We start from the raw sequence: 15,388 nt of genomic DNA, 5'->3' as shown, positions 1-15,388 counted from the left end.
ACTTAAAGAGGGCCTTTTGGTGTGTGTGTGTGTGTGTGTGTGTGTGTGTGTGTGTGTGTCTTACAGGGGAGGTGAGCCGGGAAAGGGAGCTGGTTTGCTTGATGATTGAGCATCTCTTCCTTAGTCTCAAAAAAGTGGGGTTGGGGAAGTTTCTATTGAGTGGCAACATTCCTGAGAGCCACTTTATTGCCTGAAATTAGAAGTTATTGTGCTACACAGATCTTTGTTAACAATTGGGAAGATAGTTCAATGAAAATATGGAATCATTTTGAAAGCGAACACCCTTAGAATGCATCTTTCTGCTCTCAATCTTTGTGCATGATCATGACTTCAGATGCTCCCAGATTTCTCTGAGATAGAGATCTAGAGACTCTAACATCATTCAGGATCTCCTCCGTGGACATTCTCCAATAGTCTGAACGTTTTTTAAGTAAAAGTACGAAAATGTGTGAAGGTCCACTAATAATATCCAAGCCAGATTATGCCCAGAAAATTGTCTCTACGATGTCCCAGGTGAGCACATATCGTTGAGAGTAGAGACACACATGTGCTGTACTAAAATATGAGTGAGCCATGCAATGAAATGGCCCGAGGGATATGGAACATCTGAAAGGAAGAGAAGGAGTCAAGTAAATGAAAGAAAGAGGGAGGGGGGATATAAGGGGGTATGAATGAAAAGAGAAACCTCCCAGTGTGATGGACACTCTTCTTCCCCTGATGCCTGTGGTCTGGCCTTGTGTGGAGGCCATATCTACTGAGTCCACAGGAATGGAGGTTCCCTGGGACTGGGGTGTGTCTTTGAGTCCCTATTACCTGGTATAGAGTCCATGGTGAGAAATGTTTGATGGATGGATGGCGGGACATGTTTACATCTGACCCCGTACACCAAGTTTGCTAAACATCATTAAGTACATAAATCAGAATATTCTACTAATTACATGTGGGACTACTTTCTCTTCTGAATCTCAGTGACCATCTTTCTAGGTTTCCTGTTTTAAATGCTAGCTGTCCCCGAGGACTGGCGCCATGATCAGAATCCTAGCGATTCCAATCTCTCACCAGTGCTCTCCTGTTGAGGGCTGTTTCCTGTTTTCCAGACCCTCCAGCTATTGGCAGGAGCCTTCTTTCCACGGACTATTCACAGCAAACATCACCACAGTTCCCACCTGACTGATAGTGCCAGGCAGTGCTTGAAACCTCCAGGAGTGCCTGTCCTCCCACTGGGCCGCCTCTTCTAGAATTCTGACATCAGCCCGAATCCACTGGGCATTTTACTTTGGACTCTGGTCACTCTCCTTGGGAGCCAGCTCTTTAGACAGTTCAGCATATCCTCATAAGAAGAGGCTTCTTCTATTACTCAGTGACCCATCGTAGGGGTTTTGTGTGACCAGCAGTCAAGAGTGGGGGCATGATTAAGGGGAAGTTGGAAAATGCATTTGTGAGTATCTGAGGTTCCTAATTTGTCCTCTGAAAACTGGTGGCATGCTGGAATACTGGATTCTACTGCACACTAATACATAGCTACTGTGATTCAGAAGGCTTTACAAAAGCCCTCTAAACAGGCAGTGAAACCGTCCAGGAGAGTTAAAACAGAACCGTAGCAACCCATGTGGTTTGCGTTTCTTTTCTTCCCCTGCAAAGTGAGTTTCAAAGGTCCTAATGCCCTGTTATCTTAGAAGATTAGTGCTATGGGAACAGAAGATTCCACCAGGTGCCCTCCAGGGAGACCGAAGGGTCAAGTAAGTTTGCTAATTCAGATAGTTACAGGTTAAGGCTTTAAAAGGAATAATTAAAACCAGTACTGAGGCCATTCAGATGAAGTAAAAGTGAATAAAGCCTTTCTCCCTTGGACTTTCATTTCTTTTCCTTTTTGTTTTCCTCATAATGACTTTTAAGGATCACTAATCCTCTTATATCTTAGAGGAGCAGGAACACTAGGAAAACTGGGTGCTCTGTTGAGAAGAAAGAGTAGTTCCTACGTGTGAAGGAAAGTTTAAAAAAAATCTGCTTATTGTAGTTGGTTGTAAGATATTTACTATCATGTTAGAACATGAAAAGCTCTGTTATAAATTCGATCTAACTTTATTTTGTTCTTTGTCCCCAGCCGTTTAGGCCCTGGAATCCCTTTGCCCCATGATTCCTGATAAACTTTGGGAAATGCTCTTGACTTATTTCATGATTCCCTTTGGGTACTGGGATTCTTTATCAACCCATGTTTGCTCTTCAGTATCAGGTAATCTTGGTGTGACACTAGGCAGGGAACTGGAACAGCAGGAAGGGCACACAGTTCTGAACAGAATTTATGGTGCCAGTCAGTTACAGGAGCCTTGTCAGAGAGAAGCTTTCAATTACTGATGGAAAGGTCATGCCATTTACCTTGACGGCACAAGGGCCTACAAAAGTAACATAAAGAAATTCCTCTAGTCCTCCTTCTCCAGGATAAGCATGAAAGCTTATTCCCACTGCGCAGAAGCTTTATCTTTTGATGTAATCCCAATAGTTTATTTTTGGTTTTACTCCCTTGTCTCAGGAGACGTATCTAGAAATATTTTGCTATGGCTGATGTCAGAGAAATTACTGCCTGTGCTCTCTTCTAGGATTTTTATGGTTTCAGGTCTCACATTTAGGTCCTTAATCCATTTTGGGTTTGTTTTTGTGTTTGGTAAAAGAAAGTGGTCCAGTTTCTTTCTTTGGCATGCAGCTGTTCAGTTTTCCCAACCATTTGTTGAAGGGACTGTCTTTTTGTCTTTGGATAGTCTTTTCTGCTTTGGTGAAGATTAATTGACCATATAATTGTGGGGTTATTTCTGGGTTTTCTATTCTGTTCCATGGATCTATGCATCTGTTTTTGTGCCAGTACCATACTGTTTTGATTTCTAGCTTTGTAATATAACTTGAAGTCTGGAAATTGTATACTTTCAGTTTTGTTTTTCTTTTACAAGATTATTTTGGCTCTTTGGGCTCTTTTGTGGTTTCACACAAATTTTGGGTTGTTTGTTCTAGTTCTATGAAAAATGAAAGCCCCTGCTTTTTGACACATACATTCTAGTGGAGGCAAAGAATATTAAACAAATAACAAAATAAAGAATGAAGATTTTAATAAGAGCTATGAAAGAAAAAATAAGGTGATCTAATAGAAGAATTGAGTAAAAGAACAGAATTGCTATAGACAGAATGTTTGAAATGTTGAAATCCTAACCCCCAATATGATGGTATTAGGAGGTCAAGCCCTTGAGAGGTGATTAGATCATGAGGGCGGAGCCCTCGGGAGTGGGAAAAGTGCCCTTATAAAAGAGATCGACCAGAATTCCCTGCCCTGTCACCATATGAGGACACAGCAGAAAGATAGCCATCTATAAACCAGGGGGTGGATTATCAGCAGACACCAAATCTGCTGGTACCTTGATCGTGGACTTTCCAGTCCCCTAAACTGTGAGAAATAGGTGTTTGTTGTTTATAAGCCATCCAGTATATGGAAGCTTGCTGTAGCATCCTGAACAGACTAAGACAAGGACCACAGACAGGGTGGTCAGGGAAGAAATCTGATGAGGGGATATTTAAATGGAAACCTGTTGAATGAGGAGACAGTCATATAAAAGAACATTTCAGGCAGAAAAAACAGCAAGGGCAAAAGCCCTGAGGCAGGCAAAAGCTTGGCATCTTCTCTGTCCCTAAAGAGGCTGGTGTAGCTGGGGAGAGGTAAGGGGATACGAGGCGATGGTGAAGAGGCAGAAGGAGAAGAAATAAAATACCCAATAGAAGGTATCCAGTTGAAGAGTCAGCAGCTCTTGGATTTCTTGTCATAGAGATGGCATGGCCTCAGGAAAATGGGAAAAGGAAAGTGAAGATTTTTTTTTTAAGATTTTATTTATTTATTTTAGAGAGAAAGAGAGTGAGTGGGAGCAGGGGAAGGGGGAGAGGCAGAGGGAGAGGGAGAGAGAATCTCAGGTAGATTCCATACTGAGCCCAGAGCCCAACATGGAGCTCGATCCCATGACCCTGAGATGGTGACATGAGCTGAAATCAAGAGTCGAGGGCTTAACCGACTGAGCCACCTAGGTACCCCAGGAAAGCCCAGATTGCTTAAAGGAAAAGATGACATTGACTGTAGGCTTTCATTTAAAGGAAATTTGGATCAACTCACCAAAAGGACTTATGTGAGATCCAACCTGAGGGCCAGCAGTCAAATCCCAGGTCAACAATCTCTCTCCACTGTGACCCTGAAAGTGGAGGTGGTGCATCTGAGAGGTTCTGAGTTCCCCTTGCAGAGGACAGAAGGATGTAATGAGCCTCGGTACTAGACAGAGAGGATCTGAGTGATGCTTTCCCTGGTGGAGCCATGGTAAGCGTCTGGCCATTGGCAGCAGTAAGTAGGAGAAGTAGGCATTGAAATGACAGTGGTGGTGGCAACAACAGACTGTTAAGTAATGACAAATTCTGTACAGATGTTGACTTACTGTAAATACTGAGGAAAGAGAAAAATTAATTGCATTCAAAATGCAAACACAGAGATTTAGAACCATTATTACAGAGCTGCAGAGAAGGCTGGGAGATGCCCCACTGGATTACAGAAAATAAATGTGGACTCTCCATCCATTGGTTCTCTCTATATGGTTTTCTTTCTGCCAAAAAAAGTGGAATCCTTGGGCTGGTCTTTGAAAGAATCAGCATTGCCACACATCAGTGATCATGAAAGACCACTGATGGAATAAAGATCTTCTCTCTGATTGTCCCCTCCTTTCTCAGTGGCCTAGTTTCCTCCTTTATTGGCATTATTTATCGTGGTCTGGTCAGTGTGTCCACACAGAGTGCACACAGCCTATCCTTTCTGGGCACAGGCTGCTGCGTGCAGCCTGCCCAAGTGCCTGAAAGCTTATTCTCAGGAGGGTTTCATTGAATCTGCTCAACCACATGGTCTGTCCACACATTCTTGATTAAGATCAAGGCTTCCTTCTTGTTTTTCTGCTTATGGCAAATCCTGAAACTGCACCTGCCCCACTCTAGGTCCTCCTGTGTAGAGCAATGGCTTTAATCTCCAAGGTCACTCATCTCCACCTCCCTGTCATGTGCATTTGAGCAGTAGGGATGGTGTAGGACAGGGCTTGTGGCTGTCACGCCGAGGGCCTGGAAGTATAGACTTGGAGGTTATGCAGAAGCCGTTCCTGCATCACATATGCTCTCTCAGCTGTGTGCTTCCCCCCTAGTTCGGGTTCCAGTCCAGTGTCAGGTGTCACAGTTAGTTGCCACGTCTCTTTAGCCACCTTTAATCTGTAACATTTCCACAGTCTCTGTGTCTTAGGTCTTTGAGGTTTTGGAAGAAATCAACATCTCTTTTTAATTTTTCCTTCTAAATAGACATCATTTTTTTTTAAGAACAGTTTTAGATTCATAGAAAAAATAAGCAGAAAGCACAGAGTTCTCATATACCCTCTGCCCCCATACCCCCATGCATAGCCTCCTCCACTATCAACATCCTACACTAGAGCAGTACATTTGTTACAACTGATGGACCTACATTGACACATCACCCAAAGTCCATAGAATCCATTAGGGTTCACTCTTGGTGCTGTATAGATATATGTAACTCATTTTTTTTCTCTTGTTAGTCTATCTTTTATCAGTTGAATTTGTATACCCCCAGTCACTGAACCTAAGATGGTAGAGGGAAAAGTTTCTTCTTCCCCTCGGTTTCCTCCACCCAGTCCATGATAACGTGTCCAGAGTGAACCCCGGCTCTTCACAACATTAACCTTTGTGCTCATTTGCTCACTCTTGTAATCATCTAACAGTCTGAGAATTGCTTTGCCCATACCACTATAATGAACAAGATTACTCAAAAGGTTTAGGATGTGTTTGCAGTTTTTCCCTTATCTCTACCCTACCCTGCTGAAGACTAATGTTTTATACCTAAACCATAAAATCAGAGATAATGAAAGTATTGCTGTTTAATAAGTACGCTGTACAGCAATGCATAACCAACACCATGTTGTTAGCCTTAGGTTATACTGTGGCATTGGGGCTCCAATTCAGGCCCATGCTTTTTTTCACTACATGGTGTTCCACAAAGTCATAAACGAAGTTAAGTGGGCGTAGAGTCAGGAGCAGAAAGTGTTTTTAAGACTGAGATGATAACATGCAGATAAGCAGGCATATATATTTGGCCATCCTGGAGAGAGCCCTCTTTTCTTTCCTTATACTAGTCATGGACATGATGAACTGATTACAAGGAGCACCCACTCAAGGGGCTGGAAGGTCAGTGAAAGTTTAGGACAAACCCCAGACCTCCCTGCCTTACTCCCCACGTCCAGTCTAAATACTTTTCACTGCAAGAGAGTATTTTCTGAAACTTGAACAATCAGCAAGCGCTCAGAATTGTTAAACAAAAACTACACTGTTCACTGAGAACTTAAGTCAATAATGATTTCATTCTTCAGCTGTAACTCCAGTCATCTGAGCCGGCTGACCAAGTTCTAGCTCTGAAATGCTATATGCAATGCTCTGTCTTTCTGAGGCAGATATATCTGGGCGATCTGAAGCTGTCTTGAGGCAACTTCCCCCAGGAGCCTAACAGGAATCAAGAGCTCTTGAGAGGGAGTTCCGGAGGTAGGGCAAGACGGGGGACTGCAGCTAAGACACTTCCTGCTCTAGATCTGCTCCCTTCCTCTTTCTGGCGACTCTACTGTCTACCACACAAAAGGTAGTAGCCAAAGGCAACCTTTAGGTGCAAGGTAAGCTGCATTGTTTAGACACTTCTTCCTCAGCCTTCATTCACTCCCTTTGCTTCCTATTTACAAACTTGTCTGTCCCATTTTTCCCCTGGGAGACTCATGGCTCCCATGATCGCCCCTGTGGAGTTATGCTCAGTTGTACATCGTTATCCCAAGGCTCTCTCAGAAGCACTGCTGTGAATGTCTCAGTGCCTGCTGCAGGTTACCCCAACGTAAATCTCAGTGTGTCTACAATGATGCCCAAGCCCAGATCTGCCTGCATTTTCCTGATACACCCATTCCATTTTTGCTGCTCTCCAATTCTCTATAAAGATAGAAGGTAGGGTGCCTGGGTGGCTCAGTTGTTAAGCACCTGCCTTCCGCTCAGGTCAATGATCCCAGGGTCCTGGGATTGAGTCTTGCATCGGTCTCCTTGCTCAGCGAGGAGACTGCTTCTCCCTCTTCCTGCTACTCCTCCTGTTTGGGCTCACTCTCTCTATGGCAAATAAATAAATAAAATCTTTAAAAAAATAAAGATAGAATTTAGAGATCGTCCATCTATCCCTCCCTCCCAATCAGAAACTTCAATCACTGTCACTTCTACTAAATCAGAATTAAAACTGAACTTTTGACTCTTGAAGAAACAGTATCAACAGTGGTAATAATAATAATATTACAATTCTATTAGGGCTCAGTATGTGCTTTGAATAGGGTAACCATATAATTTACTGTTTGAATTGTGACACTTTTGAGAGTGAAATTATTATTTATTATGCCAAGAGAGCGGGCATAAATAGGGATGGTCCTGGGCAAACGTATGGTTTCATAGCTATGAACCAATTTCTCACTATTACCTCACATGACAGAGGGCTAAAGGAGCTCTCTGTGGTCTCTCTTGTAAGGGCACTAATCCCATTCACGAGTGCTCCACCTTCATGACCTAATCACCTCCCAAAGGCCTCACCTCCAAATACCATCCCATTGAGAATTAGGTTTTAATATACAAATTGGGGGTGGGGGTGGGGAAACAAACATTCAGTCTATAGTGTCTTAGAGTAAGGGATTTAATTATCCCTAATTTACAGATAAAGAAACAAATTACAGAAATTGATACACTACTGATCTTTAAAATCATAATGCAGGACTTTTGTGTATTCATTTGCATTCCTCCAGAAAAATGCCAGTCAGTGTTGCAGGACTAATTAAAAAGGTGAACTGATTCCACAGCCCCGTCCAAATACACTCCAGTACCTATGCATTTAAATTCTCTTTTATTAGTGCTTTGCCAATCATCCAGCCTGTGTGTTTTATAGATGATGAAACCGAGGTCCAGAGAGGTGAAAAAATTTTCCTGAACATAGCATACGGGTCTTGAAGCTGCAACTAATACATATGGTCTCTTCACTCTACTGGCTCTATTCAAATTCTCAAGAGCAGTTTATGGAAATGAATATCACATTGTATGCGCATAAAGAAACGATAGCTGTGATGTGTGTCAAACTACTTGAGAAAAATTTTGAGAGATTGACATCACATTTTAATCTGTGTAATGAAGATAAATGCTGCAACTGTGATTTAATGTATAGGAAATGAGGTCTCTCAGTAATGGGTCACAGACTCATTCTACACTGGGTAACTGTCTCCATGACACAGAGGACAACAGAGATGATGCAGACATTCCCAGAGCCCCACTCGGGGTTTGAACTCACGACCAGAGATCATGACCTGAGCCAAAATCAAGAGTGGGATGCTTAACTGACTGAGCCACCTGGGCATCCCAGTGCCCTGTTGTTTTTCCTCTGCTTCTGTGATTATGACAGCGTGGGTCAAGATGAAGCCTGTGTCAGCCTGTTTTCCCAAGTGACTACAGTGGGCAGAGCCCCTTGGCTGGACCAGGATAGACATGTAGGAGAAATGAGAAACTTTAAACTGCTGAAATTTTGAGTTTGTTTGTTACTGCAGCACAACCTAGACTATCCTACCTGATCCACAGTCTACTTATTCTCTCTGCTAGTTTGGAATTCATACCTTGTGTTTCCATTCTTTTCATTGTTTACCCTAGAAATTCTCAAATACATAGTAAACGTAGAAAAGTCTAATCAATACCTTTTAGTCATCTCTTGAACACTTGGCAATTCACATCACTTCCAAATTATGTTCCTGATGTATAGTTTAATTTTATCTTCTTAATGCAATAAGACATTATTGCTTTATAGAGTCAAAACACTTTTTTTATTTGCTCACATATTTATCATCACCTTTTTAAAAATTCTTTCCTGAATTTCAGACTTCTATTGAGTAGCTTTTCTCTCTCACCTGAAATGCATGCTTAGAAATTTTTTTAATGAAGGACTGCTGGTTGTAAACTCCATTAGGTTTTGTTTTATTTTATTGTTTTGTCTGCAAATGCTTTATTTTACCTTCATTTTTAAGTGACAGGATAAATAATTCTAGGTCGGTGTGTTGAGAAATCAGAACAAGTGTATTCAATTAAGATTATGACCTGCTGAAGAGGAGACACAAGACATCCACATGGCCAGGTTACTCCCTCAACATTCCAGCTGCCACTCTGGAGAAATGAAAAGCCCAGGGTGCAGTTTCAGGACATGTACATAGAAGCAAAGTCATAAGATTTGTTACTTACATTCCCAGAAATGGGGAGATGGAGAGTTGCGGGGAGAGGATGGGTCAATGGTACAATGAACCAGGGGAAGGGGCAGTCCTCAGGAGTGGGCAGGAGATAGAGAGCAAGGTAACAAGTACCTATCCCTTAAAAGGTGATTGGTGTGGAGGTCACTAACTTTTCACTGGCTCAGCTCTAAGTGGCTATTTTATTTTTGAGAGGTGAGGGGGAGGGGCAGAGGGAGGAAGACAGAGAATCTTAAGCAGACTCCCTGCTGAGCGAGGAGCCTGATGCTGGGCTGGATCCCAAGACCCTGAGATCATGACCTGAGCTGAAATCAAGAGCTGGATGCCTAAACCACTGAGCCACCCAGGCGTCTCTCAGAGATTCTCTTACCTGAATAAAGGCAGATTCTTCTGAGAGTGAAGCTGCCCTAAATCCCCACTGGGGGAGTTTTATAGCCTGGAAGAAGACAGACCACTCACACCTGCATAAACAAACATTATCACAAACTGTCTTACTTCCCACTTGTTCCCTAAAAGCTTGTTTATCTCTCCCAAAAACACAAAAACAAGACCCCATTTATTTCCTACAGAGCCCCTTTCCCTCCCTTTCTTCCCCTGTGAAGTTAATATAGAAACCCTTATCCCTTGCTGTTCAGGGAGCCACTTCTTTTTTGCTCCAACACAGGCATAGGAATAACATTGTCTATTTTCCTGTTAATCTGTCTTTTTTTGGTCAGTGACTTTGCAGGCTGTCTGACATGAACCTAAGTGGTTAGGAAAAGTTTTCCTCCCAACGCCACTCCAGATGATATGAGTACTATGTAAGGACTAAGAGAGACCAAACCTGGGTGGAGGGTAGGGTGCTGGACAAATTACAGGAACATGAAAGTAAAAGCTCACACCATACCACATCTTCCTCAGCCCCACTTGCACTTTCCAATTCATATGCATTAGCAAATCATGCTGACTTGACTAAAGATTTCTTGGATATCATGTGACAACATAATAAAAACACTTCCCTTTAAAGAATTCTGTTCTTTCCACTAAGGTCCCTCTCTTCTCTCCTCTTCTCCTTTCTTCCCCTCCTCAGGGTTTCAAAACTGCCTACTTTTTCAGTTCAGCTTTTTCGCAAAACAAAAGCCTGGGAAGTCCTTTAACTTCACTCCTACTTTTTTAGGAAGTCAGAGATGGCTCAGTGTCAATGAAACAGATTCTTTATGGAGGATCTCAGCACCACCCTATGTGAGCCATCACTAGAGATAGCATTTATCATACTTTCCAAGGACCTCTCCAAGCCCTCTGTACATCTTACCTTATTTTGTCCTCATAATAAATCTAAGACGTACATATCATCACCTTCATTTCAGGGATGAGGAAACTGAGGAACAGGGAAAGAAATTCAGTTCTATAACTTGCCCAGCTCTTCAGATGCTAGATCAAAATTTGGACTGAGACCATCTAAATCCAGAGCATGGAGAGAATTGTGATTATTCTCACTCCAGAGGAATTGAAATTGTCACCCAGCAAAGACAGGTCTCTTTGTAGGAGGTGTAAAATTGTATAAAATTTCTGGACATGACAGGCTCCACTTGAAGCTCCATTTCCCCTTCTAATGAACTTTTGAACTGGGCAAAAAGACCTTTTGAACTGGGCCAGACACAGTAATTGTTTTACAAGCTGTTGCATATAAAGTCAACGGAACACCTGGCATCTGGATCATAAAACTGCCAGTGTGGCCTCTGATGACAGATAATTAATTCATGCAGATCAGGAATCGTGTGGTGTGATAACACCAATACGTTAGTCAATCCAAGTGTAAATCAGCAGGGCTTAATCTGTCAGTGCCTTCTCCTCCCTGATTCAGGTCAGGTACTTGCCCCCCTGTCCGTCTTTTTCCCGAACACCCTGCTTTTCCTGTGTAGGAGGACGCTTTTCTGGGCATTCTGGAATCTGTGCTCCAAAAAAAAATGCAATCCTGAGACTCCCCAGTAAAGGCTTTTGTTCTTTTTCAGTTTTGCCTCTGTTTCTTGGTAGACAGAGGGAATTCTGCTGCTAAGAAATATGGTGTTCTCCATTTTTTCTCCAAAAGGGATTTGAGTCTTTTTTTTTTTTTTAAGTAGGTTCCAATCCCAACATGGGGCTCAAACCTGCAACCGTGAGATCAAGAGTCCCATGCTCTAGTGACTGAGCCATCCTGACATCCCTTGGGAGTTTGGTTTGGCTTTAGTTCCTCTCTTCAACTCTCACCTTCCAGGAGCAGTTGCTGTGGCCAAGAACTGCTACACACCCACCTTCCACACCCAGGAGAGCTGAAGTGGTCAGCACTGGGTGAGGTCGCATGTCTCCTCCTCCTCCCTGCCTGAGCACTGTCCCACCGGACCCCAGATCCGCGCTGCCTTCCAGCCTCACCCCCCTCCCCACAGAAGAGGTGCTGTTGGAATTCCAGCCGCGCCAGGACTCCTGGGGAGAGAGAGAAGCCCTCCCTTTCCCTGCTGCTCTGGTGATCACACGTTTATGTGTCCTTTGCAAACCTCCAAGCATATTTGGTGAAAATGGCCCCCCGAGATGATGAGGGCTTTGCTGGGCTTCAGGCATCAGCACTGTAGTGGCTTTCTCTGCTGCTCCTTGTGAACCACCAGACAGATGAGATTCACCTGGTACGGTTCCTATAGGCCAAGACTCACCCTTCCCAGCAGTCCTGAAAAAAGAGTGGTGTGGATGATTCCCTACAATGTCCCTTCCTCACAAGGTCCTTGGCTCCCTCTAAAGTGAAACCAAGATCCTCCTCCCACCTATCTTTCCTTGGAAGCCAAGCCCCTTTGTCATCTGTATAAGACTCCCTCCCCAGGGATCCAGGGATCACGGGGACTGGCCTTCTGCTCTGTCCTAGAGACCAAGCTAGAGACCCAGGTCAGTGGCTGAAGAGGTGGTCTCCCCACCTCCTCAGCCTTGTATGCATTGGACTGGGGGGACCAGGGTGGGTGAGGTTAGCACCTGAGAAAACTGGGGCTGGGCCAATATGGGGATGGAGCATGTGGGCTGCAGGGAACCAGTGGTGCTGGGGGAGGGAAGCATCTCTCTTGGAAATACAATGGCATCCCTTTACGATGCTAGTGTTAGGCACTGGGCTGTTTCCCTTGTGTTGGAGGACAACAGGCCTCTGTCCGTCATGATCCTGGAGGTCATGGTGGTATTTCAGGGATGCAGTTCAGCTCATGGTTTATTCAAAAGGATTTTCTAATGAGCGGCTTGAGCACTGGGTATAAATGTATTTATTTTTCAAATGTATTTTATTTATTTATTGTTTTAAAGAATTTATTTATTCATTTGACAGAGAGCGAGAGAGAGCACAGCAGGGGGAGCAGCAGTGGGAGAGGGAGAAGCAGGCTCCCCGCGGAGCAGGGAGCCCGATGCGGGGCTCTATCCCAGGACCCTGGGATCATGACCTGAGCCCAAGCCAGACACTTGACAGACTGAGCCACCCAGATACCCCCTCAAATGTACTTTAAATTAAAAAAATCTCTAGTATTCAGACACAGGACTGCAAGATTTTAGTTCACTGTCAAGGTAACCACCCAGAGGCAAAGATCACCTCTCTCTAGCTAGCGGGAGCTAAATGCTCTTGGAGAAGAGTGTATGTGAGTATATCATTACTTGGAAAATTGCGCAGGAGGAGGGTATCTTTCTGGCTGACCCAAAGGGAGACTGTGAGCCAGGCAGGCCACAGGTAGGAGCTGGGGTTCTTTCTAAGGCAATGCTTTTTCTCTTCTCTCCCTTTCCTGGCTAGGCTCTTCCAGAGGAGTGAGACCACCATGGCTCAGGAGAAGTTCTTCAGCCTGTTCCCACTCCTGGTCCTGGTGCTGCTGGTGCTGGGCTGTGTCCAGCCTTCTCTGGGCAGAGAATCAAGGGCCGAAAAGTTCCAGCGGCAGCACATGGACCCGGGCACCTCCAACATCAGCTCTGGCTACTGCAACCAAATGATGGAGCGCCGGAGAATGACAGATGGACGGTGCAAGCCGGTGAACACCTTTGTCCACGAGCCTCTGCCAGATGTCCAGGCCGTCTGCCTCCAGGGAAATGTTGTCTGCAAGAATGGGCAGCCCAACTGCCACCGAAGCAGCTCCAGGATGCACATCACTGACTGCCGCCTGAGGAATGGCTCCAAATACCCCAGATGCGCATATCAGACCACGCAGGAAGAGAAATTCATCATCGTGGCCTGTGAGGGGAACCCGTACGTGCCAGTCCACTTTGACGCTTCTGTGTAGGTCTCCACCTGAGGCCAGAGCAGCGAGATGCCCCACCTCCCTATGGTAGCACCTGCTTCTCTCCTCTCCCTTCCTTGCTCTGAGGGAAAGAACTCCAGTCAGAGCTCCTATCCAAAACACATGCTTCCCCGCCCAGAGCTTGCCCCTTCGTGGTTTGGGGGGTGAGGTGGGCCCCATGTGAACCACTTCACTGCTTCTTTCAATAAAACACAGTTGCAACCACCTGGATTTCTGATACTGTCTGTGTGATTGCTTTCCTGCTGGGAGTGAGAACTGCAAATCTGGTTAGCTTGGGTAAGCATGGAACAGAATCATTACATGCCTCTGCTTCTGACTCGGTTTTCAGTGACCTGAGATCATTCCTTTCCTTGGAAATTCCGTGCTGCCAAATGTTAAGGTGTTAAGTATGGGCTATTTGAGGGGCGCCTGGGTGGCTCAGTCGTTAAGCATCTGCCTTCGGCTCAGGTCATGATCTCAGGGTCCTGGGATCGAGCCCTGCATCGGGCTCCCTGCTCCGCGGGAAGCCTGCTTCTCCCTCTCCCACTCCCCCTGCTTGTGTTCCCTCTCTCTGCCAAATAAATAAATAAAATCTTTAAAAAAAGTATGGGCTATTTGAGATAAAAGGGAGCTCCAGTTTGGGACTGTCCTGCTGGGTGAGCTGATAAAGGGTGAAGCTCAAATACCAAAATCTCTGGCACAGAAGGAGGGACAGGGTAACCTCAAGAAGACCCTGCTCAGCGCCTGGCTGGGGAGGAGGAGTGGATGAAATTATGATCCTAAATTTTCACTTTCCTTTTATTTTTTTTAAAGATTTTTATTTATTTATTTGTCAGAGAGAAAGAGAGAGCACAAGCAGGGGGAGAAGCAGAGGGAGAGGGAGAAGCAGGCTCCTCACTGAGCAAGAAGCCGGATGCAGGACTCGATCCCAGGACCCTGGGATCATGACCTGAGCCGAAGGCAGATGCTTAACGACTAAGCCACCCAGGCGTCCCATCATTTCCTTTTATTGAGTGAGCTGATGCTGATTACCAGATCAGAAAAATGGCCATCTCTTAGCTGGAAAGTCAGAACCTTCAATTTAGGAGCTAGAGGGGACTGTAGAGATTATTAAATTGAAGGAGAATAAGTAGATTTTGACTTGTGTATCCACTTTAATGGGAAGGATCTGCTTAGAATGCTGTAGAAAAACGTCTAATAAGCGATGTGGTTGAAGGCAGGATGGAGGTAAAAGTGTGTGTGCCACTTGCCATCCCTGACCTAATGTAATTCCCATTTTTATAGAGGAACAGCCTTAAACTCAGAAAGGGTAAGTGACTTGCTCATGGCTGCTGCTCGTTAGTGGCACAGCTGGGACTAGACCCCCAGGTCTCCTGGCTTCCAGTCCTTGTTCTTTCTGCTACCAGAGTAGACTCAGGAAGAAAATCCTGCAGTCTCCCTTTTCCTAAGTGCGGTGAAGGAGGGCACCTGGGTGGCTCAGTTGGTTAAGGGGCCTACTCTTGATTTCAGCTTAGGTCTCCATCTCAGGATCTCAGGGTCATGAGTTCCAGCCCCTAGTTAGGCTCCACTGGAGGCATGGAGCCTACTTTAAAAAAAAAAAAAAAAACAATTAACAGACAAACAAAACACCCCTAAGAGCTGTGGATGGAGCTATGGCTCTCTCCCTGAGCTCACTGGTGGCTCTCACTCGGGTTTCCAGGGCCCTGGGTCTGTGAGCGCTCTGTGTCTGGCACCGCTTCTATACAGCCCTTGAAAATGCTGAGACTCAGCTTCTGTCATCACTTCATC

The 15,388-nt window shown here is 44.7% G+C and overlaps 1 protein-coding gene across 10 annotated transcripts; it reads left to right on the top strand.

Annotated features, from left to right (window-relative positions):
* Positions 1–1,659: 1,659 nt before the first annotated feature.
* RNASE1 (ribonuclease A family member 1, pancreatic) lies at positions 1,660–13,831 on the top strand. 10 transcript variants are annotated; one of them, XM_078078724.1, is made up of 3 exons: positions 1,696–1,739; positions 11,590–11,835; positions 13,123–13,831. In XM_078078724.1, exon 3 carries the CDS (start codon positions 13,148–13,150, stop codon positions 13,601–13,603), a length of 456 nt encoding a protein of 151 aa, XP_077934850.1. In that variant the 5' UTR covers positions 1,696–1,739; positions 11,590–11,835; positions 13,123–13,147; the 3' UTR covers positions 13,604–13,831. The 10 variants fall into 10 exon arrangements, with proteins under 10 accessions (XP_077934848.1, XP_077934850.1, XP_035973877.1 ...); XM_036117984.1 differs by lacking the exon at positions 1,696–1,739 and adding an exon at positions 6,514–6,728; XM_078078722.1 differs by lacking the exon at positions 11,590–11,835 and having other exon boundaries at positions 1,660–1,739.
* The last annotated feature ends 1,557 nt before the right edge of the window (positions 13,832–15,388 follow it).

The sequence above is a fragment of the Halichoerus grypus genome, chromosome 8 (assembly GCF_964656455.1).
Source record: "Halichoerus grypus chromosome 8, mHalGry1.hap1.1, whole genome shotgun sequence".
NCBI lineage: Eukaryota > Metazoa > Chordata > Mammalia > Carnivora > Phocidae > Halichoerus > Halichoerus grypus.
Note: the sequence above shows the minus strand (reverse complement) of the source record. Positions and strands in the feature narration are given on the sequence as shown.